We start from the raw sequence: 27,979 nt of genomic DNA on the forward strand, positions 1-27,979 counted from the left end.
TTTGATTTTTGAACATAAATAAAAGGCATTGTCATTTACATTGCCAATTGCTTAAACTCGTGTAAATGCGAGACCTATTGCATTGCAAATGCTTGTTTGAATTGGCATGGGGTGTTTGTTATGGGCTGTACTGTATGGGCGAATCTGACTTATGCCTGTTTATCCACCCTTGGAGCCAGCACTTCCATAAAACAGTATAAGACAGACTCCTGGGGGTGGTGCCTGATGAAAGCACCAAATTACAGTAAAACCCCTGAAAATGCTTTTTTCTGTAAATTGGTAGGGGCATTTAAAGTTTGCCTTAAATGCTGAATCTAAGCTACTCACACTGTTTCAGTGGGAAAATTGATGTGTGTAGCTGATGCTAAAGATGACCAACCTTCCTCTTGGTCAAAGTTTGTTGATGAAACACAGAGTAAATCCAATTTCCAGAAATAAACACTTGTACTGACCTCCCGTAAACACATGCACACAATAATCACTCACCTCAATATCAGTTAACATCATTAAAGGTGTGAGGAGGCATTCTACAAAATGTAATAAACGCACTTGATGCAATCTGTAAAAATGCAAAGCTATATGCTTCTTGTATAATTTTATCATATTCTTCACAGATTTCTACAAAATAATTGCCTTCGAATTGTATCCCACAGAGCATTTGTTGGATTGCACCAGCTTCAAAGACTGTGAGTATGCTGTAACAAACCCCACTGTAGTAACCATGTGAATTGAATTTCATTGTACTTGTCCAGGTCCATGATTTGTTGCTCTATGCTACAGGCAAAAACTGTTGTATAGAATTAAAGGAAACTTGACATGATACTGGCCAGCTGGTATGATCCTTTCATAGATGAAGATACCATTGCATAGTTTCAGTGAGGGTATATTGACCTATATTCTACAATGAGATCACAAATCAGTCACTGTTTTTTGTAGATTGACTTCTTTGCAACCCCATCTTTGTTTTGTGCTGTGACTGGTGCACTAAACAGTTGTACGTCATAAAATGGCTATTCGTAGGGGATCACAAAAAACCCTCATTCATATTTATGAGATAGAGAACTTTTGTAACTCCCTGCAAATGTATGCGCATAAATGGACTGAGTAACAAAAGGGACAAGGTCTGCCTTCAAAAATAAATATTCCATACAGTGAATGGCTTTATAAAGCATGCAGTGGTCCCCTGATACCTGCAGCTGGCATTCACAAAATGGAAGCTGGAAGCTTTCCAAACATGCACCACCTGCTTTGAGAGGTAGGTATTCCATCAATGATTTGCAACTAGAATTCCAGTTACAAACCACTAACACACACCATTGTGGCTCGGAAGGAGGTGAAAGACACCCCTTTTACAACTCTTCCCCTTTCAACAGTACATACTTGTAAGTGGATTAATAGTTGAGGTGGATTGTAGTCCACCATAACGTATAGTGTCACTATTCTTGGTAAGACCAGTAAATGTTTTAGTAATTTAAAACTGAGCTCAACCCCTGGCCGCTGTGGCACAGAGCAGACAGGCTTAACTTAAGAAAATATATAAAGCATTTAGAAGTCTGAAAACTGAACACAATACAAATCTCCATCCAATTTATAAAAAAAGAGAATAACTCATTTTACAGAATAATACCAAAATGACAAAACTCCAATAAGGGGAACAAGAGACATGAATTTTCAGGTTTTTAATACAAGCTCACAGAGAGAGAAATTGGAAATTTGTGCCCAAGGGAAGTCCTTTGCCAGCCAGATACATTTAATGCCTTCTCCTGGTGAAGATTTTTATGTTCATCTCAGTCCCTTTTTTGGAGCTCGGATTCCTCCCGATGGGCAAGGCTGCAAGCTGTAGCCAAAGAGGGCTCCATGAGGCCAGATACATTCTCTGTGAGGTCCTGATGACATGTTTTTGCAGAAAAGCTCGGAGGGGAGAAACCTAAATCTTCAGCCCAGTGACAACACACGTTCGTTGGATCATCTTGGCACATTTGTGCCAGTCCTCCTGGAGCCAAAACGTTTCTATGCCCTCAAAGGTTTTCAGAATATTAAGAGGAGTACACTTTGAGGTCCCAGGACCTCAGGAACAGCACTTAGGGGTTAAGGCTCACTCTAGCAGAAGCCATCAGCAGGTTCAAGGGCTGGTCCAGTTGGAATGGTCAGTTGGGTTCTTCAGTAAAAAGGCTTCTTGCAACTTATTGTATCCCTGTAGCTTAAAAGGTCAGCCAACAAACCCATGAAGTCCATTTATTTGTCCTGGTTACAGGTGGGAGCAGGCCTAGCCTTTCAAGCCTCCTTATAGGTTCTAACAGCAGGTGCAGTTCTTCTGTTTTCCACAGTTCCAGTGGTGTTCTGACTCTCACAGGAGTGCCACATTGAAACACATTTAAGCCTGACTCTAGTTTGTGAGTGGGGATGATGGTTTGTTCCTCCCTGACCAAAAAGCAAACACAACTAGATGGCGCTCTATATCTATATGGGGCTGAAACCTCAGAGCTACCTAAGTGAACTCTATATTGATTGGAATGATGTACAGCTCATGAAACACGGAATGGGAATACTGCCGACTCCAATGTATTATCCTGTATGGAATAGACGAGAGGCTATGCAACCAGGGTCAGGAAGACATTCTCCCTATACTATGTTTGTGCCTCACCCTTATGCAGGACCATCAGGAATTGCTACGAAGAATGTAGAATGACAAAGGCATAAGGTCCTGCAATGAGGCAGTGTTGGCCTGCTTCGAACCATCGGACATTGAGTTAAACTGTCCACTGGTGAAATTCCTTCAGCGTTTCACGAAAAAGGCCAAGGCTCTAGCAGATGAAGGGAAGAACGGTAACTAGATAATATACAGCTCTGGTTTCAGCCTAAACCCTTGACTCTTTATGTGTACTTGGGCTTTAGAAGCTGGGTAAATTATTTGAATGCCAAGCCAGTCGCACCTGCACCCCTCATGATATAGCCCCTAGCGCCCTACCGGCCTTGCACCGCAGTCACGGTTTTTTAACCTCCGTCTTCTTCTGGCGCCATCACTTGGAACATCAATAAAACTTCTGTCCTATATGACTCATTAGGTGCATGTAGGTCCTCCAGTCGGCTAAAATCTTTAGATTCCTAAACCCTTGCACAGGCACTTTCTATTAATAAGAGCTTATGCACCTTAATCATCCAGTGCTCAGGCACAGTTTTAATCTTATTCTAGGAATATTGCACTTTATTCACTGCACCCACCCTTTCACACCCTTTCAAGGTTTTATTGATTATAAAAATGGCTATTTATGCAAATCCATTTCGCATTGGTGGAGGAGGAGCACCCCTAGAAAATTGACTACATTCTACTGGTGCCTTAATTATATACACTCTTGACAGTCGAGACAAATGTCATTAATAGTCTTGGGTCTGACTCACCTCAATCTACAGGGTAGGAAGTGAGTCCCTTTTAAAACTTTCCACAAAACATTCTTCCGAATGGATTCGATTTTTTTAAAGGGCAACGGTGATGACATTATGTTCCTGTTTTATGTATTTCTTTTTATATATTTTTAATGTATTTACTGTGCGCTATATTGCAACAGTTTTAATAATCAAGCAATAAATATTTCTTACCCAAGGGTACTCTACCCACTCTTGCATCTGTTTCTGTTTGCCTTACAGTAAACAAGCCCATTCTGCAACTCTCCACCTAAATCCAACATCACAGAAACGTTCTCCTTCCTAGCCTGTATACCCACCTCAGAGGTGTGTCAAGGGAAAAGAGCAAGCCCTCCTCTTTGGTCACTTCAAACCAATTCTAGAAGCAGCTCCTCTATCACTGAGATTAGTGTATGCCTGATTGTGGGAACTAAAAAATGGCAATGCACAGGTGTCAGCTAGCATTTGCCTGTGACAGGGTGGGCCTCATTGAAGTTAATCAAATTTCTGAGCACAGCCTAGTTGGTCATCCTGCCAAAGGAACAGAAACACCTCAACGCACCTCAACGCACACAAGGCATTTATCCGGCTCTGGGAGCAGTTTTCACATGTCATCAAGGGGGCTATTCAGATGCCAGATGAGATTTGGAATTCATGCAAATTGGCCTGCAGGGGCTTCAGGCAGGGAAAAGGTGACTTTGTAAAAGTGCCTTTTCCCTAGTAGTTATTGCAAATTTAATTTTTACCATTAAATTGGATTCTAAATAGATATTGAAAAGAGTCTTCTTAATTATATGTCTAGCTGTTTCCTAACTATAATTAGTATCACTAAATGTAATAATATAATCCATGCTTTTCTATGGAATAGCAAGCCTTGCTACAGTGCTAATAGGGGCTTTTTCACTATAAGGACATGTGCAATATTACCTTTCCTCATGTCCTCCTTTTACATGTCACGCACCTTGCCGTTGGTGCTTAAAAGGCCTACATAGGGGTGGAATAAAAGGAAGGTTTTGACCTATCAAAAGGGTTTATTTTGATAGGTTGAATACGCCACAGCCAGATACTATGGTAGGCCTATAGGTAAGTTTGTACTTCCACTGTAGTGAGGGGCACAATGGGTGCTGTAGCCCACTTGACTTTTAACGTACAGGCCCTGGGTACACATTGTCTCAGCTCTTGCAGATTCATTTTTGTCACTTCTTTCTCACTTAAGCTGTTTTTCCACCTTTCTCTTCCTCCTTCTTTTCCCTTTCCTTTTGTGTTTTTCTCCTTTTTGCTCTGACTCAAGTGAGGAAAAATAAGTGGCAATCCCCAAAAATGAGCGATGGTGGGCCCCACCTGCAACCACAGTCTCAAATTAAGCTCGGGTTTACTTTCAAAAATAATAGTTGACATTTGGTGAATGACATCAGGGGAGCCTGTAGTGACCCCATGGAGCCTGCTGCTGGTATTCATAAAATGGAAGTCAGAAGCAAATGGATGCTTTGAGAGGTAGATGTTCCATCAATGGTTTGCAACCAGAGTTCCGGTTGCACACCAATAACACATACTATTGCAACACAGAAGGATAAGTGGGAAAACCTTGTTTATGTCCCTCTACCAGTTTCCAATCAATGCTGTCAATGTGTCTTTTGTATATTGTGATTTGCCTTTTCATGTTTGCCAAAGCCTAAGGCTTTGCAAATCGCAAGCTTTGCAACCACAATGGCTTTAATATATGAGGACTAGCGTCAGGGGTAAACATAGAGTTTTATGCACTAATAATGTCACCCTACTCTATGTTTGCTTCAAAGAATTTGTTTTCATATTGTGTGTGGATTGCTTCCAGAGTCTTTGGCTAAATGTAGTAATGTTCTTTTGGGCTACAAGAAAATTTCCTTTTGGGACTGACTGCATCCCTCGCTAGGGATGGGGGTGTCTCCAATGTCCTGAAGAACTCTTTTTTTCAAGACTAAAAACATATTGAGACATCACAAAATGCTTACCTGTAAATAGTTGCTATGTATCCAATCCTTCGATTTACAAACAATGAACGCACAAGACCAGCCTGACATTGCTAAAATGACGTGCTTCTTGAAAAAGATTATCGCATGGCGCCAAAACATTTAGAACAACAAAATCTGTGTTTTTTTCCTATGGACTAATTAATCTACCTTATCTGCAGGGAAGCTAACAGTGACTTTGAGTATTTTACTTAAATAAATGTTGCGTGTACAATCCATCATAAAATCAATGAAGTGATTGTACCTCTGTGTAATCTGTATTGCCTTTCTCTACAATGACGGATTTATTTCATGATTGTAATATATTAAAATGTATGTTCACATGCGTTCTGACTACATTTGTAGATATCTCAGCAACAACTGCATCGCCCACCTGAAGCCAGGGGTTTTCAGTCATCTTCATGAATTACAGTGGTTGTGAGTATTGCCTCTGGTTCTCCCTTTGAATTGCTTCTCAAAACTGTTTTACCTATTATAAAATGTAAGCTCCTTATACTGCGCTAATGTTATAATGACCAGCGGGCAGACTTTGCGTGGGTGCAAATTCAAGCAGAATAACACAAATTGGCACCAAGTCCTTATAAAAAATGTACTTTCCAGCACAAAACATTATGTACTGGAAATGTTGCCCTAAAAGTAATGCAAATCGTGCTTTTGCACAGCTTTGCATCACTTTGTATCAAGGGGATGTTGCATGGTTGGTACCTATGCTTTTTGATGGAAGCCCCTAACCACTAAAATTGGTAGACAGGGCTTTGAGCGAAAACATAAATGTATGTATTTAAATCCTCATTCCAACTTGAACCAAAATCATGATTCAGGCATAATCAAACTTTGGCACCTGAAGGAGGATTTCAACTCAGGAGCTATTTCCACAGGCCTACACTTGCTTCATTAGAAAAACACGTGGGCAAACTGCACAAAATCTTTGTGTACCTCATAATGGTGGGGAAACACCCACATTTAACGCGTTGGACGCAATTCACAAACGTAAAATGAGACAAAAGTCTAACTTTTCGACTTTTGGGTATTCAAAGGACATTTGTAGTAAATGCCCTTTGTGAATACCAAAGGCCAGAAAGTTCAACTTTTGGTATCTGAAGGAAAAGTTTGGTTTCCTTTTATTAAAGAATCAGTGTAATTCATCTGCTCTTTGAGTGCATCTTCAACCAGTGACGGCCCGTGTAGGGCGTCTTACCGGGGCGGTGACGTGTCGCAGAGGAGGGGCAGGATGGGGGGTTGCAAAATGCGGCATACGGCCGAGTTCAGGTAAGTTACGAAAAAAATTAATAAAACGAATTTCGTTGCGCGCGCTGCATCGCCAAATGCGATGTAGCGTGTAAAAGCAACGAAGTGTTGCATGCTAGGATCAGTAGGGCACTTTCAAAATTCCTTTACCTTTAGTAGGTTTCTGTGCTGTGTCAAAGTGTTCATTTCATTATAGAGCACTCCAGTGGGCCTCCGAGATGAAAATGTTCAGTCTAATTTTCTTTTTTTCTGCTGTTCCACTCAGGAAGACTGGAGTAGTTCCATGTCCCACCTTGACCTTCAGGGGTGGTGCAGTCTTTCCGTCTGGACTGATGGCTATAAATCATCAAACAAAACTTCCCCAGTTTGAAGATGCACTGGAAGAGCAGATGAATTTAAAGGAAACTGGCATTTTCATTCAGATGCATTTAATTGCCTTACGCGTTTCAAAACGCTCAGCTTCTTGATCACAGGCATGTTGATACTGCACAGAAATGGTGAAAAGGCATTCCCCTCTGCATGTCCATTTAAAACTGGGGAAACTTTGTCTGATTACATATATATATATATATATTTTGTTTTTATTTATTTTTTTCACTGAAAAAACCATTGGTTTTACAGACGTTATAGTTAGGAATTAGCATTTAAAAAACCTTTGAAATTCACTAAAAAAAACCATAGGTGTCAGGGACGTTATAGTTAGTAGGATATTTGACTCATATAAAACCAGAGAAATTTGCTGTTATAGTTAGTTGAGCTAACTATAACTCGTGCGCCCGCAATGCACTGCTGATGAGGTCACATATTACATCACTCATGACATGGTCAGTGACATCACTGATGACATCACTCATGACATCTCAAATGACATCACTGATGACATCATTCAGTATGTATGTTTCTGTAAAGTTGAAATATTTTTCATATATATCTATGCCAAGGTGTATTGAAGAATGAATGCATTTACAAGTGCCTGAAGGGATTATTTAGTAGGTGCGTGACAGACTGTATAAGTGAGTTATTGAACATGTCTTACTGAATGCATGGGTTAGTGACTACACTGTGTGAAAGTCTGTATTAGTCTCTCAGTTGGTGTGTAAGCAACTGCATGGGTTGCTGAATAGCTACATGAGTATCTATATGGGTTATTGATTTGTTGTCTGAGTATCTGTATGCGTCCCTGAGTGTCTGTATGTGTGGGTGGCGGTGTGTATGACTCTGTGCATAGATGTCTGAGTGGGTGATTCACTGGTTGTATAGATTCAAAAGCGCATCTGGGAAGGGCTGTGTGGATGAGTTACTGTGTGTATGGGTGTGTTGGTGAGTGAAAGAATGTCTCACTGCTATATGTGTGACTAACTACATATGTTTGAAGGCACTATATATGAGTGTTGGAGTATATAAATGACTATACATGAAAATAAGTTATTTGAAGAGTTTGTGTATAAATCAGTGTCTGCTTGTATCAGTAAATGTAGTAGACAGTAAATATGTGTTAGTATCTCTATAAATAAGTGATATGGTGTGTCTATAGATAACAGACTTGGTGGGCCCGATTCACAGAATTAACAAAATCCTAAACTTACTACCATTTTGGTATTCACAGAATGCACTTACTGCTTTTGGTATTCATAGAATGCACTTACTACTTTTGGTATTCACAGAATGGATTTACGACTACTAACTTTACATCCGCACTCGGGCTGGAAATTCCGGCCCGGAGGCGGATCTTCCGGCCCGGAGGCGGGGATTCCGGCCAGTGGCGGAGATTTAGCCATGGCCAAAATCTCCACCTCTGGGCCGGAAGCTCCGCCTCCGGGCCGGAAGCCCCGCCTCCGGGCCGGAAGCTCCGCCTCCGGGCCGGAATTTCTGGCCCGAGTGCGGACATATGTATGAGTGCATATTTTACTACTGTATTGATGAGTAACTACATGTATAAGTGACTGCATGTGTGTGTAGACCTAGGAAACAGTGAGTGGTATGTAGTATATGGCATTGTTGTGTGTATAGTTTCAAAAATTGTAGTCTGCATTTTAGAATGGGTGTATCAAAGTTTATATTAGGGCATCAGTATGTGCATCAGATTATCACTTGGTTGATGTCATCAGTGATGTCATCAGTGATGTCATTTGAGATGTCATCAGTGATGTCATCAGTGATGTCACTGACCATGTCATGAGTGATGTAATATGTGACATCATCAGCAGTGCATTGCGGGCGCGCGAGTTATAGTTAGCTCAACTAACTATAACAGGTGAATTTCTCTGGTTTTATATGAGTCAAATGTCCAACTAACTATAACGTCCCTGAAACCTATGTTTTTTTAGTGAATTTCAAAGGTTTTTTTAAATGCTAATTCCTAACTATAACGTCTTTAAAACCTATGTTTTTTCAGTGAATTTCGAAGGTTTTTTAAATGTTAATTTCATATTTTAATGCTTATAAAACCTATATTTTTTCTATTTTTTTGTAAAATTTTGGAACTCTATTATACTTCTATTTTTTAACTTTAAAAATTAAGTAATGTTTTATATCTTCCCCAAAAAATGTATATCTTTTTTTTTTGGGAGAAAACTGCACTCCCATACTGGTAGTTTGCAAAGCTCCATCACCACGTGAATCCTATCTGCCATATTGCTAAACTCGTAAAGGATGCGCATTTCGTATCCGACGGATTCGTGGCACTGTGTCCCACGTAACATCATATACGTATGAGTTTTTTGCGCCAGCTGCTACATAGGTATCCGACGGGTACGCAGTACCAAGCCACGTGTTACGTCATGTATGTATAGGGGCGCGCCTGATGAGTACACGCTGCCAGGCCCTGTGTTATGTCATAGACGTATGGTGTCGCGCCGGGTCATTTTTTTTTATGTCTCAAAACTATATCTAAATAACTTTAAACTGTATATGAGAGCAAGCGATAATTTAAAATATTTTAAACATTTATATATTTCTAACTGTAATAAACTTATATTATGATAAATATATTTTCAGAAAATCTTGTCGGGTGCGGCATCCTTGCGCCCTCGATGCGCGATTGCCATGTGACCTTAAAAAAAGCATTTGATTAGTTCATAACATTTCCCATTGTAACAGTTGGAGGACCTCACCCATTTTAGTCATTCTCTCTACAGTATTTGATGAGACACACCCCTTCTGCTTAGAGAGCTTTTTTGAAAAGTTTTTTTGCTGTGTACACATATCTTCTACTACACACAACATGCAACGATCATCCTGATCAATATTCATGGTCTGTATGTTAGCCTTCCACGTGTGATCGCCATGCATCTCAAACGTTACATCAAAAATCAAATGTGTGTTACACGATGCCCCTGGTGTGTGTGTGTGCACATTATTGTGCTGCCTTTCGCCCTGGGATTGCTGGCCCGAAGGGGTATCATCAGCCACTGGCAGAGTGCACATCCTAGATCACATGTGACAAACAGTAAACAGTAATGTGTACATTTGTATTGCTGCATTCTCTGTTGTCAGGCTTTACCAGTATAGTAGCGTTTCATATGTGAAACTTTCAGATTCACGTTTGGCATGCATTGCTTGACTATAATGAATGTTATCACTATTTATGACGTAGCCACACTGCTGATCCTCCCTCCATCCGAGCACATTCACATGTGTGCGCTTCGCGATAGCAACACTTTCAATAATACCGCACACCATTGACATGAGTGTCTACGCATATCCACAACCTTGACAACGACATGTGATGTTGGCCATTCAATTTTTTCGAACAGCATCTCATAAGCGATAGTTGCCGCCCACCCGGTACATGCTACATTAATGTAAATTGCGCATTCTGCGATGTCAAAACTGCAACAGAAACACACATAAGTACACTTCTTGGCCAGGCAGGAACTGAACAACGCCCAGGTCCCCGGAACTATTATTCACACCCCTACGCTCGTCTAGCGTACGCAAGCCCAGCCCACTTATACGTACGTATAAATAGGATAATGACGACGCTACATGTCCCGGTTCTTTTACACTGCATCAGGTGATATGGCCGTATCCACCTCGCATATCACAATGCGCAATAAATAATGGGATCCATAAGGCGTACACCATGATCGCAATCAACACTGCATCTGAATTGTGAACACTGCTGCCCGTCGTGTTTGGACACACAACAATGACAGCAGGTGAGCAGTGGGGCCTGGGTGCACAGGAGCTGCAATTGAGCGCGATTCTGCGGGAGGGTTGGGGTGCATCAGTGTGGGTGCGCAGGTACAAACAAGCGATATTGCCCTGCTTAATAATGTGTTCTCTGACCTCATTCAGTCACATGTCTGTCTCATTATAAGGACCTGCTGGACCGTACTGTAGGCCTGAGCCGGCGGGCAGCGCTGCCCTACAGACACGTGTTGAACGCAGTGCTGCGGGAGGGGTGGGGTGCATCAACCTGTGTGCAAAGTTGCGAAAAACCGATGTTACCCTGCGTACCGATGTGTTCTCTGACCTCATTCAGTTACATCTCTGTCTCATTTTAAGGACCTGCTGGACCGTACTGTAGGCCTAAGCCAGCGGGCAGCGCTGCCCTACAGACACGTGGCGTTGGCTTTTGGGGCACTGTAGTGAGCTGTGCACACAGGCTTGCGCCACTGCATTACACATGCACATTATACTTCTAGCATGCGCTCTGTTCCTTTGTATGTGAACGTTGGCATAACATTTAACCTTGTGTATTCTCGTGCACTCCAACTCCTCTTTGAACCACGATTACCACTAACAGTTCGAAGGAAGGATGCACTCAACTGGTGTTCTCTATTAACATTGAAAGAAACCTTTATTTACCTCAAAACGTTTCCAACATTATATTTTTTCTCCCTTTTCAGACACTGGGTTAGTGGAGCCAAAATGGGCGGTGCAGGTGCTCACCCCGTGATGATGCCCTGGGCATTCTGACTCCTTCCACCGTGGTATCAAGACACTGTCCCCGACCGGAGACCTGCTGGGCCACCCTGATAGCGGCACCCCGGAGTTGGAGCTCGCACCGGCACGTCCTTGGACACACCGGTTGTGGCAGGTGAGCAGTCAAGCCTCGGCGCGCAGGAGCTGCAATTGAGCACAGAGCGGAGAAAGGGGCTAGGGTGCAGCAGCCTGGATGCACAGGTGCAGGCAAGCGATGTTGCCATAGATAATAATGTAATCTCTGGCCTCATTCATATCTCTTTCATTTTAAGGACTTGCTGGACTGCACTCTTTCTCGCGGACCCCAGCATCCCAGACACACGGGTGACTGGAGGTGAACAGTGAGGGCTGGGTGCCGTAGGCAGGCGCTCTGTCTCCTCCTCCCTCTGTTCTTTTCACTCTCCCTCCCCTTTTCCCTTCCACCCACTCACTCTCTGTCCCATTCTCACATTCCTCCGTTCATTCTCACTACCTTTCTTTTTCTCTTAGACATGGCACACATACTTATGTTTCTTTTTTGTCTTGCAGGTTTTGTACACTGCTTCCGGAGGAGTCCCACCCACGTCTTTCATGTTTTACTATTGTTCTAATAAAGTTACATTTCCATTTATTTGTGTTGTGTTAATAAAAGTTATTTTCTTTTACCAATAAATAACTGAGTGTATGGGTCTTCTTTTTCTGACAACACTTGTCTCTAGTTTATTGTGAAAATCGGCGGTTGATAGTACGTTGTAAGGGAAGTTTTGTTTAATTTTCTGGTGCACCTACCAAATATAAACCAACAGACTATTACATAAATGAAGCCTGGGTAATTGTACAATGGCAAGAGTTCTATGAGTGTATCATCTTATAGCACCATGAGTACTGCCCGTGTGAATTCAGAACCAATAGGGCACTGCCTAGGGCTTCAAGGACTGGCGAGGCCCACCCTGCATATTTAAATAAAGCCCCGGAGGTTGCGATCCCTTTCTTGAGTTGGCCTCGAAGCCCCCCCAACAATTCGTAAACAATACCCGGGGAGGTGTCGGTCCCCTAGTCTGCGAAACGTCTCTGTGCCCTCCCGCGCCTAATTTACATGTGAGATTAAGACCCCCAGTGCTGCAGAGACCCCGCAATATAACAATTGGATTGGCCCCGGAACATTACCCACCAGTGTGCTCATTTAAGTGAATGGGTGAGACCCCGCTTCATTTCTTTTTTTCTCCATTTTTACCATCCGGTTCCGCTTTATTGAAACAATACGAGGTTTTCCTCCTCTCGCTTCAACGAGGCAAACAAGAATTTACTATCACAGGGTACAAGCAATGCTCCCGCCCTGTAATAGCAAACATAAATGTCCCGCGCTTGCACACCCCGGGACATTGTATGACCTGCGCCTGGGAGGTGGCGCTCCATGGGACCATGATGCTTTGTTTAATGCCTAACTACAGAATTAGTATAAACGCATACTAACACTACTTGCACACATGTGGTACAGCAACCAGAGTGTAGTGAAGAGGCAGAGGAAGCCCAAAATAAAAAAATATAAATCCTACCAGAGGTAGGATCACATAGTTCGATCAGCCGACAACCCTGGGATGAGTAGAAACAGATTCACCAAGAATACAGGTCTTCAGCACACGACCCTGGGATGAGTAGAAACAGATTCACCAAGAAAACGGGTCTTCAGCACACCACAAGCAAGCGCAAAATCTTGGCGAGTGCTGCCTTCTTTTCACCTTCTCCCGCTCGTCGCCAAATTTATGTAGTGAACAGGAAGACAGCAGTGGATCCAATAAGTTAATTTATTGCAGGAAAAGAAGACAGCTTAAACAGCCACCAACAGGACCAGACACCAAGACATCCGTCTTCTCCAGCACCGTGTACAAACTCTCCAAGATTCCCCTCATGCCAGCCCTACATTCTAACATTACATACTTACATTATAGTATCATTACATACTAACATTGTACTATGACTTACATTGAAATAGTACACAGAGCACATCACTTTACAGCAATGAGCTCACGATTTAATCCCTGAGTCTTCAGACCAGTAGGGGTGAGTAGTTCGCTTCCCACTCCCTGTATATTAGAAACGCATACTAACACTACTTACAGTTATACTACAGTGGCCAGTATGCTACAGCGTCCACAGCCCATCACTTTACAGCAATCAGCTCGGCTTGATCCCCAAGTCTTCACACCGGTAGGCGTAGTACTTCGCTTCCCACTTCCGGTATAGTATAAACGCACGGTAGAGCTCAGTAGTTCGCTTCCCACAAACACCGGAGCACATCACTTTACAGCAATGACCTCCCGGTTTAGGCTCTAGATTTCATACCCGACTGTAGCACCATCTCATCTCCGCACCATGTCACTCTGAGCAACACCGCACTTTCAGACCGGTAGGTGTGACTACTTCGCTTCTCACTCCCCCACAGAGGTTACAGTGCTCCTATCCTCCTGTTTCCTACTCTTTTCGCCCTTTTCCCCCCCTTTCTCGCTTCAATGGAATCATAAAATGGCGACCAACACTTCCTAGTTGCAACCGCTCGCAGCGCTCACAACCAATAAGCAGCAAGCTCGTGATCGTAACGCCTCAGCCAATCAGATGGCAGAATTCCCAAATATCGATATCTGTAAGTTTCAATATTTCTCCAAAACTACTGAATGGATTTACACCAAATAAACAAAAGCGTGCTTTCTAGACCAAGACCCTTCTCCCTGCCAAATTTGGGGCAATTCCGTTCGACCTGTAGCCTTGTCTAAAGTTTCCTATGGAAATTAACATGGAGAAAACATGTTTTGGGACCCCCCCTTTTACTCGGCCCCCCTTGGTGAATCACCCCCAATCTTCCCACATAGGAGCTGATATGAACAAATAATTAGTTTGGAAAATTTCATGAAGATTCATCAAACGGCGCCAAAGTTATAAGCAAAACAAAAAATGCTCTTCCTATGGATATATATATTCAAACAACCCCTCCTCCACAAGGAAGAGAGCACGCACAAGAGGGCTGCTGGGTTAAGGCTTTTTTATTCCATAGGGTCTCCTCCGACCCAGCGACTGGAGAGAAGCGTTTCGACTGACACAGCAGCCTTTCTCAATGTATAATATACACACACTTAGAACCTAATTACGAGTTTAGCGGTATGAGAACCAGTGTCCAAAACCCCACTGCCTAGTTGGCAGTCTGCCTTCCGTATTATGATTTTGGAGGTTTGCAGAACAAACGAACACCGAGGTACCGCCACCACCTCCAGCCATACGTCAAGCACCCCAACGGTGGCATGGGTCAAGCATCTACCAGAGGAAATTACAGAAAATGATTTCACCATCCAAATGACAAAGTAACTTTCTGTTGAGCCAACTGCTTCTGGGAGACCGCCTGCTTCGAGTCGGCGGAAACAAAGGAAATGGGGTGAAAACTTTCCCATTTCCTTCTTTTTTCTTCAGTCTTCGATATGGGACCCTTCATCCAGGTCCCCCCTTCGCAGCAGAAACTTGACCATGAAGAAGACGACCCAGCCATCTCTGAAATCCAGGTAAGACCTTTCCTCCCTTTCCTGCCATTGACTGGACTGGGCACATATGGTACGGACTCCAGCAATGGAAAAGTGTTCGTACAATATATTTTTCCACATGTATCATGCATATATGTATAAGTCACACACCTGCTTTGACACATATGAAACTATATATTATGAATTGCTGAGCGCGTCCCGTGTCTTTGAAGCCTTCAAACATCAGTCCTCTCCCAGACCGGAATTCCCACAATCAGTCAACTAATGCAACTCCATCTAACACTTCTTCTCCGCCACCAACACGAAACAGACATCCTCTTTTCCTTCAAAACCCCATATGCAACAAAAATGACATCCTCCTCTCATCCATCATCAAATCACTACATGGAAATACCCTGGTACTCCTCTTCAACATCATCAACTCCTCCTTCAGCCACGGAATTTTAGATGCCCTCAAGCAGGGGTGTAGGAACTTCACATAATTTGCTTTTATAGGATTGTGCAAAATGATGTGTAATTATTTGAAGTGCAATTCAACCATTTTATGCTATGTTTTAGAGAAAAATGCATCCTTGCATCAGTTTTTACCAAGAGGACACTTTTAAACAAAACCACAGAGGATAACAGCTGCTCACGTTCTGCTGCTCTCTTGCATTCACTGTAAGTTTTTACTGCAAATGGTGCATGATTTGCGATATCAGTGATGTTATCAATGATATCATTTACCATGTCATGAGTGATGTAATTTGAGGGGTCGTAAGCAGTACATAATGGGGGCAAAAGTTATAGTTAGGTCACTGAATTATAATTAGTGAATTTCTAGATCTTATTACCATACCTAACTATAATGGTTCTTTTCTGTTTTTTTTTAATGTTACGGAAGATCATATTATCAGACCTGACTATAACATCTATTTAACCTTGTTTTGTTCGTGGTTTTCAGCCAAAACCTCCACTGAAAACAGCTTTCAGCCATTCGCATCAGGGGATTGACAAGGTCAAGCCACTGCAGCATGACCCATGTAGTCAGCTTGGTGCCCCTTCTCTCCTCCTGCTTGGCCTTTGCTCTCAATCTGCATGTTACTGCCCCCACCTGCATGTCTGTGGTCAGCTGGCTGCTCCTGCCTACCCTCTGATACCAATCCTCATGCCTGTAGCCCTTGATATCTGCCATCCTTATCCCCTTCCTGCCTATCCTCTGTTCTCCATCTGCATGCCCTCAGCCTCTCCTACCTGCCCTTCATGGTAAGCTTACTGCCTCTGCTCCTGCCCCCTCCACCCTGCCCTTTGTTCTCCATGTGCGTGCCCCGGCCTCCTCTCACCTCCGTCTCCCTGTGGTCCATTGTGCTGACCCTGACAAAGCAGGGCTTTCCTTCAAAGTCAGCTTGTTGCCCTTGGCTCCTCCTTCCTGCCCACTGTCCTAGACCATGCCCCAGTACCCTTCCTCCAGCTGTGTGTGGCCATTGCGCTGTGACTGCCCTTCTTGCCTGACCTACATGGTTAGATTTCTGCCCCTACCCACCTCCTTCATGTCCTCTGTTGTCCAAATTCATGTCTCTGTCCCTTCCCTCCTGCCCTGGATAAGTCAATATGCTGTCACTGCCTGTCCCACTTGTCCTCTATGGTTATCTTGCCGTCCCTACCCTCTGCCCTCCATTGTCCATGTCTATGCCCCTGCCACTTCCCTCCCCCTTGGCCTCTGTGCTTAGTTTGCTGCCTCTACCCTGCCTCCCCCTGTCCTCTGATGTCTATGTGCATGCCCCTACCACTTGGCCTCCATGTTGCATGGAGGTGCTACTGACACTCCTGCCTGGTCCATTATTTTGCCACTGCCTCGCCCACCTCTTAGTATGTTCAGCTTGTTGCCCCTGTCTTTGCCCCTTCCTGAGTCTGTGACCCATCCCCTTCCTCCTACCCTCTATGGTTTATTGTACTATTCCTCCCTCCTGCCCTTAAAGGTCTGTTGTGCTGCACTCCCCCTCCTACCTGCCCTGCATGGTTTGTTGTACTGCCTGTGCCCCTTCCGCCTGTCCTCTGTTGTCAGAGTCCAGTCCAAGTCCCTCCCATCTGCTCTCCATGGTCCTTTGTGCATGTAACCTCCCCTTCCTTCTTGCCCAGTGTGGTCTGTTGTGCTGCCTTTGACCCTCTCACCTTCCCTCCACTGTCTGTGTGTGACCTTATTCGCCAATGCTGCCCTCCATGGTGTGTTTTGTTTTCACTCCCCCTCCCATCTACTTTGCATCCATCTGCTCTGCATGGTCAGCTTGCTGCTCCTGTCTGGCCCCTCTTTCCACTGCCTTCTGTTGTCCATGTGCGGGCCCCTGCGCTGTCCCACTTGCCCTCCATGGTCTGTTGTGCTATCATCGACCCTCCCATCCAGCCTGTGTGATCAGCTTCCTGTCTCTGTCCCTTCCAGCCGTTTTCTGTTGTCCAGGTCTGGGCCTTTTCCCCCTCCTTCCTTACCTCCACAGTACATTGTGTTGCCACTGCCCTTCTCATCTGCCCTCCATGGTCCATTGTGCTGCCATTAACCATCCAGCCTGCCATGTGTGGACAGATGTGCTGCCACTGCCCCTCCCACCTGCCCTGCATGATCTGCTTGCTGACTGTGCCCATAGCCCCTCCCACCTTCCCTCGATTGCCTGTGTGTGGTCCTTCGCCCACGCTACTGCCCTCCAAAGTGTGTTGGGCTTCTACTTCCCCTCCTGCCTGCCCCGCATGGTCACCTTGCTACTCCTGCCCCTCTCCAAGCTGCCCTCTGATGTCCATGTGCAGACCCCAGCACCCTCCATGGTCTGCTGTGCTGTCACTGCCATTCCTGCCTGCCCTACATGGTCCATTGTGCTCCTGTCTACCCTTTGTGGTCAGTGCTGTCCAGTGCTTAATTTGTGCCGGTGCTTTCCGGTGCTCAGCACCGGCACTTATTTGTCAGGGCCAGGTCTACGTGCGATATTAGTTGCTGCCTGCTCAGCGCTCACTGAGTTCACATGGTTCTTCTCGGTGGCGGCGCCGAGCTGATATCGAACGTGACTGTGCTTAAAATATTTCAAATTGGACGCTGCGGACGCCCAACCTATCAAGAGACACACTGTCAGAAATCGGCACCTGGGTCCCTTGCCTCAGCTTACCGGTCACTACAATCAATCACAGTAGTGCTACCAATGACGCCTCGAAAATAGGTTATGAATCCGCCCGTCCCTCCTTTGCAAATCATCAAGTCTAAGACCCGAGTCTGACCACTGTTTTCGCCCTCGGCCTGCCCCAGCATACTGCGCAGCCTCAGCACAAATCGCTCGCCGAAGACAGAAAACGGAAGCAGCGTGTTGCGCAGCAGGCCTCGGGTAAATTCAAACGAAAAGGCAGTCTCAGTAATGTGTAGTCTGCGAATATGGTGTCTCGATTCAGTTTGCTAATATGGGGCAGCCCGGTCCCTGCTGCAGTCAGGCAGAAGCCATGCTGGTAAGATGCGTGTTGGGGACAGTAACTCTTTCTGCAACATGTAACTTTACCTACCTGTATATATTTCTATATATGATATCCCATCTAGTGTGTTTTTATTCTCTTTTGCAACAGAAATCACTCGTCATGTTTTTATGTCATCTATGAACTTGATTAATTTACTATAATTGCACACGTTTGCCTGAAGGCATCATGGCGGTAGACGTTCTAAAATCAGTAAACTAGGGAATAATCGATGTTTAGCTGTACTTATCTAAACTTATTGTTAAATGTCCCTTTTCCTCATTTCTCATACTCCTGACCCGTCCGCACTGGTTTATGGTCCTGATCGCTTTACTCAATATTAATATTAACATTCATACATTCATCACATGTTTGCTTTTGTATCACAATGCAATATACAGCGCTCTGAAACCTGGACGTGGTGGAAATGGCGCTACGGAAAACAATACATAAATAGTTAATGACTAAATGTTTCCTTGCAGAGAAGACCTATATAAACAGGTGCGATACGAATGCATTATGCTACATGGCTACTTATTGCTCATATTCTCCCAATGAGTTACAGAGCAAAATCCATATTGGGAGTCTCATTAAAACAAAATTTGAAAAATGTATACCCAAGGCAGGGAGCACTCAGCCCCTAATGCACTGGAGCATGCAGACCATTTTAACAGAATTATAGGCCCCTGGACAAAGCAATGCACAGGCCACGCCTACACAGCTACTCACAGGAAGAAAAATGTTTATCGGAAAATTAGTATTAAATTGTGGTCTGCATGGGCCGTTAAACATTTTTCTTCCTGTGAGTGGTTGTGTAGGCGTGGCCTGGGTATCCTTCAGCTTAGCCCAACATGCCTTCTCTGGTTCTAAGAATGAAATCCACATTACCATGGTCCTCTTGTTCAATAATTCCTCTGGGCCCAGTGCTGTGCTATAAAATCACCATCTCCACAGTGCACCGCCAGGGCTCGTTAGCGAATCTGAAGCCTCATTGAAGCCCTTCCTGGTTTGAAAGGACTGCATGCGGCCGCTCTGGTATTTAGACAGCTTGCCACTATCCATGGGCATTGGTACACACCTCTGTATGGAAGTGAATGTCCGACTTTCCTCTCTATGCCCCTTTGGCCAACAAGTGCGTTAACCTCTTCAGTGCCTCACTGCACTCTCCTCAAGCCCACTGTCCTTCACCTCCTAGTCCATTTATCATGCAAATACATCTTCATTTGGTTTGGATGGTTGATCCCATCTCTTCATAAAAACAAAGATTAACCGGTCTTCACTTCCTATATGCACAGCCCCATTTCTCTCCACAGCCTCTTTGCCTCACATGCACCGCTCCTCTTACTCCCACAGGTCTCCCCCGCACAGTTAAAGCTCACTTTTCAATAATTCAACCCCACAGACACTCTATTAAGTACGGGGTCTTCTTCACTCACACTGGCAGCTACCCATCTGAAATAATTAAGACGCTTGCACTTCTACACTGCCTTAAATTTCAAGCTAGAACCCCCATAATATAGCTCAGTGGGTTAGTGCCCAGTAGCAAAGATTTGAACACAACATGAGATTCTTTCGTTCTACGTCTTAATTTTGAAGTCAATTAAATGAGCACCACCGAGTAGCTTTTAAAGTGCTATGAAGTCCCACAATGTAGTCGCTAAGTACTATGCAACAAACAGTATTCCCATAAAGCAAATGAACAAAGAACTGCTGCACGCCATTCTTATAGCTTTGGGGGCCCGCGTTAGTATGAACTGTCGCCCTTGTAAGAGTATGATGGTTAGTAGATGTGTTTTCACTGTCATTGGCAGCTGGCAGGGGCAATGTGTGGTGCTAGCTGCAGTGGCCACCCGACGGGAGCCCCGGCACTTATTATTTTACAAATTAAGCACTAGTGCTGCCCCTCCCTCCTGCCCTTCTAGATTCAATGTGCTGCCAATCCACTTCCTGTCTGCACTACATGGTCTCTTGTGCTGCCACTGACCCTCCTGCCTGTCCTGTGCATGGATAAGTTCTTGCCCCGACTCCCTCCCTCCAACCCTCCAAGGTCTGTTGTGCTGACACTGCCCCTCCTGCATGTCCTACATGGTCAGCTTGCTGCTGTTGCCTCCCTCCACCCTGCCCTCCGTTGTCCGTGTTCATGCCCCTGTCCCCTTCTTTTTTCTCTCCATGTTCTATTGTACTGCCATTGAATGCCCTAACTTACCTTCCATGGTTCGTTGTGCTGCCACAGCCTCTCTCTCCTGTACTGGATGGTTGTTTTGCTGTCCATCCACCCCTTTGGTTCTGCCCTCCATGGTCTGTTGTTCTGGCACTGCCCCTCCAGCCTGCCCTGTGTGGTCGATGCTTCTACCACTGCGCCTCCCAACTGTGTGGTGTGGTTAACTTGCTGCATCTGCTCCTGCCCTCTCCCCCTAGCCCTCAATTGTTCGACTCTGTGCCCCTGCTCCCTCACACCCAATAGTGAATCTAATGAACAACTAGAATGCTAACGTTCTGTACTATTACAAAAGTGTGGCACACCTGAAGTCATTATAATGGATTCAGCACGTTAATAACGAAAGCATTTTCTTTAGAAATTAACAAAATGAGGGGGTTCTTTTTCTTATAGAAATTATGGCTAGAGCGCTTAAAAGATTATATCTTTTAAGAGCCCTACCTTTCCTGGGCCTATTTCAGACCTGGGGACCCCATCCTCCAGGGCCAGTCTTTTATGAAATGGGGAGGAGCCACGTAGCCCCCCTCCTGGGCCAATTCCAGCCCCAGGTACCACATCCCCCGGGGCCCGGCCACTTGTCTGGGTGCCCTGGTCCCACCCAGACAGACAGACACTTTGATGGGGACCGTGGGGGGAGCTTGAAGGCTCTTGCGGTCCAATGCCGGCACCCCGTGTCCTGCAGAAGCTGGCATTGCATTTGGACAGACGGAGCTGCGAACTTGCAGCTCCCTCTGTCCAAAAGCAATTCTGCTCTACTTCATGCAAGCAAGGGCATTTTTTTATTCTCTCACTTGCACAAAGCAGAGCTATGTTTGCTTTGGCTTGGCGGTAATGGTGCTCCTGCCAAGCCATAGCAAACAGCAATTTACTGGGAATGGGCGCCCTAGGACATTGCAGGAGCCAATCACAGGGGTGGTGGTCCTCAGGGACATCTAGGGCTCCAATGTTAATTTAGCTCTAGGGAGGTGGTGGTCCCTGATTTCATTTTAAAGTGTTTCCCCGGGGAGGTGGCGCCCCTACCCACGCTTTAATGTTTTTTTTCACCCCAGGGAGGTGACAGTTCCCAGGGTTGTGGGATGGCAGGATGGGCCCCCGCATTGAAATTAACATTTTGCCCTGGGGAGATTGCGGTCCCCAGGGTAGCCGTGAGGGCAAACTCTGTACTATTCTGTCAGTGAAGCCCCAGGGAGGTGGTGGTCTCTCGGGCAGTGGGGAGCATGCAGCCCTCCCCACACTAATGCTTTCTTTTGCCCCAAGTAGGTGGTGGTCCCCAGGGCTGCAAGGGGCCAGACGGGCCCCCCACATTAAAATTAACATTCTGCCATGTGGAGGTGGAGTTCCCCAGGACGCGGGGTTGCCACAAGGTCAACCCCTGCACTATTATGTGAATGAAGCCTCAGGGAGGTGGTGGTCCCCAGGGCATAATTAGCCACAGAAGGAGGAGCTGGTGCGCCCCCCTCCTTTATTTGTCTACTGCCCCCAGGACCTGGCCCAGCCAGAGGCCAATTAATACCAAAGCGCAGGAGACCGCGCTTCATTTTTTGTGTGTTTTTCGTCCAGATCCATGGATCCCACCGAAAAAAATGTTTTTTTGGCCCTGGGGGTCAGGGTGTTTCTCCCCTGCCCCTTTTTCTTTTTCAACCGTGTCCCAAGATGGCTGCCAACACTTCCTGGTTGAAGTGTTGGCTGCCAATCAAATTTCAGTAGGGTTTCAGTAGGCTGTTGGGCTACCAGATATCTATATTTTGTAAACGTAAATATCTCTGAAACAACAGAACAGATTTACATCAAATCGCGAAAGCACGTTTTCTGGGCAAACATCTAGCTTTCTGCCAAATTTGGTGTAATTCCATTCAGCAGTTCGGGCTGTAGTTGTGTTAAAAAATGAAAAATCCCCATATAGATAACATGGGGAAAATACGCTTAGGGACCACCTTTTTTGCTCAGTGCCCGCTTGACGGATCGCCGCGAAACCTACAATACAGCAGCTGAACCACAAAGGGGAAGCTTTTTGAAAATTTCATATAGATTCGTCAACCGCCCCCAAAGTTATTGGCAAAAGAAAAAATGCTTTTCCTACGGAAACTTTGGTCAAACCTATAACTACCTACTGTGATAATATAATTTTCCATTTCAGGAAGTGCAATTTAGCACCAACAAAAGAAACCTCTGGAGATTTCACCCACAATGTGTACCAAAGTGCCCAAGCATTAAGCATTTAGAAAATTAATCACACAAGGCATACTTAATATTTTTATATTAAATATAAAATATACATTTATATATTCATGTTAAATGTAGAACAAAATAAATGCTACAGCACTATTAACATAATCTTGAAAGTAATATTTGTTTAATGGAAATGTTTTTTTCTCAATTTTAAATTGAAAATAAATTCTGTCCTAAAGAAAAAAGTATTTATTAAAATAAACATTATAATTAATTCAAATTAATGAAGTTATATTTTTAATACAAATAATTGTTACGTTATTTTTTAAATCCAAAGTAGGGTATTCAATATTTTAAAATTACATTTTAACTATGTACTATTTTTATATATGTGTAAGAAATGTATTTATATTTTTTACAATTTTAAATAAATTAATTTAACATTATTTCCTATAGAGTTTTATTTTAATTCCCTCTTTCCAATATTTTCAATGGGACACGTAAATCATCTTTTCCCTGTCTTCTATGGGGCCCAACCCAAGCATCCTCATTCTGGGCCTGAGCTTAGTCTCTGCCTGGGTGAACAGTTATTTGTTCCGACGTAGGTTAGGGTAACATTTTCTACATAGAAATTGACAAGGCATCTATTTGCCTCTGCAGGTTGTGCAAAGCTCTATGGCTAGACTCCTGTATCGATTCCCGAAACATGCTCTTGTCTCGTATCTTCTCCTCGAGATCCACAGGCGTAAAATTGAAAAGAGAATTCAATTTAAAGCCTTATGCTTTATTCTTGAGTCCAGAGCTGGATTTGGCCCATGCTATATCCAGGATCTGGAGTTACCTTATCATCCCAGTTGGATGTTGAAATAAGGTAACCAGGCTCTATGCATCATGCTCAGAATCCATCTGGTGTGCATGGGGGTGGTAGCTCCCTTACACATTTTGGCCCAAAACTGTGGAACACCCTCCCAGAATTCTTAAGACATTGCATTTCTTTGCAGGCATTTCGTAAGAACCTGAAGAACTGGTTGTTTTAAGGCGTGAGAAGACATTTCTACCTATTCTTAGTGCCGGGAAACCCGTCTGGATTAGCCAAGCACTTTATAAGCTGAAATAATAATAATAATATGGGATGGTGTTGCAGTATCAGTGGTTGACAATATAAGGTGCTGAACTTACTCCTATTTTTTTTTAGTAGTAGTCACGTACGTACACTTGGATTTTGTCAATAGACACATACTCAAAAGTGTAAATTACTCAAAAGCATAAGTTACCTTTGTGAATCAATCTATGATCAAGCTGTAGTAGTCTAACTCTGTCATAGAATAGTGTCTTCTCTTTCAAGGCATTCCACAGGATCGTTAGTAGATGGTCTTGTGTTTACTGTGTATTTATTCAGAACTAGGTTTAGGGACAGGAAAAGTGAACGTAGTACTGTTGCCCCATCTGAATTCTACAATTTAAACACTATGCTCATTGTTTCACATTTAAGGGTGCATTAGCCTGCCATCAGGTTGTTTCTGGCACCATGGGACAATATTAAGGATGTTGATGATAAGGGAAGCCATATATGTACGGTTTTGTGTTGCTGATCTAGTCGTTTCTACTGTGGCTCTGTGACAAAGATGGGTTAAGATGCACGTATAACCCTGTATCTCACATGTCACCAAGAAAGTCCACAAATATGCCATTTGATGAGATGCCAGTGCAGTGAGGGATAGCTAGAGATTCTTCAAGACTGAACACAATTATGCGACTACACTGCAGGGATAACCAGCATGTAGCTAAGAATGTCGACAAGTTGTTATGGATGGGCAACTGCAAGTCCGGACTGGGAACCGAAGGCTGCCCTGGCAATTTTCTCAGACCAGTCTGGGGGGGGCGGTTGGGGATGGCTGTCTGGCCCCTGGGGAAGCAGTGCCTACCCCGGGAAGCTGAAAACACTTGTTTGCTGCAAAACTGGCCCCCAGTAACAAACCGGTCCCACTGTTCACTGTTTCAAAGCTCGCCCCCACCCTTCCAGCCTCCGGGGAAAACGCCTGATGCCCGCTAAGGCCACTCCGGCCCTAAGCAACTATTATGTAGGGGTAGCCAGCATGCCATCAAAAGTGCTCACAAGATGTATAGATTCAGCATTAAATTGCAGGTATGGGCAGCATAAAACCACAAATGTCCACAAAATGTCACTGAAGGCGCACATTAAAGCATGTAGTCACGAATATTCACAATATGTCTGGGATGTGCTGTTGTTATTTAAGGGTAATGAACATGTCGAAAGAAATAGCCACAAATATTCAGTGTTGTGTGCCGGTATTGCAGAGATAGCCAGCATGTTGCCAATAATGTCCACAGTATTTCATGGACAGGTGTAATGCAGGTATAGTTAGCTTCTTGCTAGAAATTTACACAAATATAGCACTGAGGGGTCATAATTATGGAGGTATAGTCAGCTTGTCACAAAGAATGCTTGTCAGTATGTAACTGATTGGCCACTATAATCGGGTAGGCAGTACAAACACAATATTTCATGGAAAGGCCAGTAGCTGGGGTAGCCAGTATAGCACGAAAAATGGCCACGAAATACGACTGGGCCACAGGATCCATGTTCCTACTCTCATTGGCTGACCATATGAAAAGCCCAGCCAATCATTTGATGAGACGGGGACTCAGAAACTGGCTGAACTCACACCAGGCTCCTGGTGAGCTGATTTACTACCCTGACACTGTTGATAAAGTGCAGCTTTTTGTAACTTCTGCATGTCCTAAAATCTGCCTCACAGATAAACAATGGAAATGAATGACTAGGGCAGGAATTGAAGGTGCCCATCCTTGTATGCACTGTGTGTTTGTTTACTGTTCTGCTGCACATTTTTTTGCAAGGCTCAGCCCTAAGAGTCTAGCAGATCTGCTAAATTTACTTTCTGATTCAGTACTGGTAGGTCGCCACTTTAAACATTGCTGTGGAGCAGATGACCCAGATAACAGGAAAGGGAAGAAACTTTGGGTGTACTTGTTGATGATGCGAATTGTAGAAGGCATCACAGTGCATGTTTCTTGAGGTGCAACTCACCTTATGAACTGCTAGAAGAAGGAAGGAGAATCAGGGAAATGATGTTTATCAAATGTAGCTGGGGAATCCTGCTGTGTCTGCTGTTTAGTATACTATCAAAGTATTGCTTTTTCTGATAAGCCAACTGCAGCAAGCGTGAATTTCTGTTTGTCTCCATAGAATATGCAAAATGAACTGTTCCTCTGACTTCTACTTAAATGATTTTTTTAAGATTCTGTCCGTGTGCCTCAGAGACTGAGCCAATAACATCTAATACTATTGATTTTATGTCTTGGCAGAATCCTTGATGAAAACCCAATTATGGCTATTTCACATGAACTGTTCACTGGACTAAAGAATTTATTTTTCCTGTAAGTAATAACCAACGTTTTGAGATGCCAAATCATTACTGAATGTGAAGTATGTTGAGTATGCGTATTATAAATCAATTTAGTTCCAGTGCATTATGGTAATTTTAGACAAGACACATTCACATAACTGGCAAGAGACCCCTCTGGAATAATAGCTGTGCTTTATAGGCACCCTAAAATACATAAATTAAACCGTCATACTAAATATATAGAGTAGCATTATGTCAATACAAAAAACAAGCACAGGTGTGGGTGAATACCAATGTTTTCAGTGTGCAAATGTGACATATGGCCAGAGCAGAAAAAATGAAATGCAATGTTCTTGAAATCCACTAAGCTCTTTTAGATATTTGAAGGTTTAATCAGTGTTTGCATAATTTATGACTTTCTCTAAACTGACACAAATTTTTCTAAGGGGCCGCTCATAGGAGAGCATTTGAGGAGTGACCAGGCACAAACATTGCAAATTAAGCCAAACGTCACACATTAGCGAAATTGAATTGAATTGCAACTTTTATGTAGCACTTACTATCTGTGAGAAAACAGGGCTATTTGCTCCCATTTTTGACTGATACTGGTGCTTTCTGACTCGGGTTGTGCCCTGGGCGCTGCTAATCAGGCCTGGGCCAGTGCTCTGTTTAAAAGGTGAATGGTAATTAAGTGTAATTGCAATTGCTAGTGACAACCCACCTGTAAGTCCCTAGTATGTGGAAGGGCATGTAGGTTTAAAGGCCCAGTGGATTTAATGCACTTATATGTGCACTGCTGTGGTGCGAATGTCCAAATTCGACTTTGGAATTAAAAGTACTTAAACTACCTTATTTTCCCATCAAGGTCCACCCTAGGTGCCCCAAAAATAGTGTGCATTCTAGTAATAACAGACACATCATAAACAATGTTTAATATGGTGAGCGGAAAACTGTCAATTTCATTTCCCCCTATTGTAGTACATTAGCTCCATAGGATAACATGAAAAGGCTTTATTTAACTAAGTCTATCTTATGATGGGAGTGAGCTAAAATAATACTTTAAAGTATAAAAATAAAACTTACGATAAATCCAGCAACTTGCTAATGTTGGATTTAGAACTGCTTTCCTGCACTTACCTAAAATCAGCCGTGTAGCAGCCTCTTCTGATTGGCCAGCCTTTGACAGGCTGAGCCAAGCTGCCTTAATGAGGTGTGAAGTAACCTGTCTCCTAATTTAAGCCTGTCTGCTCTCACCCAAGTTACCAAGGGTTGAGCAAAGATTCATTTATTGAGGACTTAACTGGACCTTATTTGTGATTGTGGTGTTATTACTAAGTGTAGGTACCTACCTGACCTTACTATTAAACCACCTCCCAACACTACCACTTTGCGGTGCACTGAAGTGTTTGCCTACATGGGTGGTACGCTACACTGTGTAGGGTGTGTGGCTGAAAGGATGTTTTTGCTTTTGATCCTATACATGTTTCCATGTCATGCATGATCACCAACAATGTCTATTCACAGAACAATATGCAGACATTTACTAACCTTGTATGAGCACCTGACTTCCACCCACATGTGCAATGGCTGTTACAGATAGTGTAGAAAAATGCAAGAATATGTGCATGTTTCGCTGGGCATGTGAAGAAA

At 43.9% G+C, this 27,979-nt stretch overlaps 1 protein-coding gene across 1 annotated transcript in view; it reads left to right on the forward strand.

The window, feature by feature from the left end:
* RXFP2 (relaxin family peptide receptor 2) overlaps positions 1 to 27,979 on the forward strand; it is a 1,146,426-nt gene that overhangs the window by 839,935 nt on the left and 278,512 nt on the right. The window contains exons 6-8 of the mRNA XM_085621667.1: positions 615 to 686; positions 5,754 to 5,825; positions 26,289 to 26,360. Coding sequence (XP_085477793.1) covers positions 615 to 686; positions 5,754 to 5,825; positions 26,289 to 26,360 — 216 coding nt within the window. The remainder of the gene's footprint in view (positions 1 to 614; positions 687 to 5,753; positions 5,826 to 26,288; positions 26,361 to 27,979) is intronic.

Source organism: Triturus cristatus, chromosome 8 (genome assembly GCF_964204655.1).
Source record: "Triturus cristatus chromosome 8, aTriCri1.1, whole genome shotgun sequence".
NCBI lineage: Eukaryota > Metazoa > Chordata > Amphibia > Caudata > Salamandridae > Triturus > Triturus cristatus.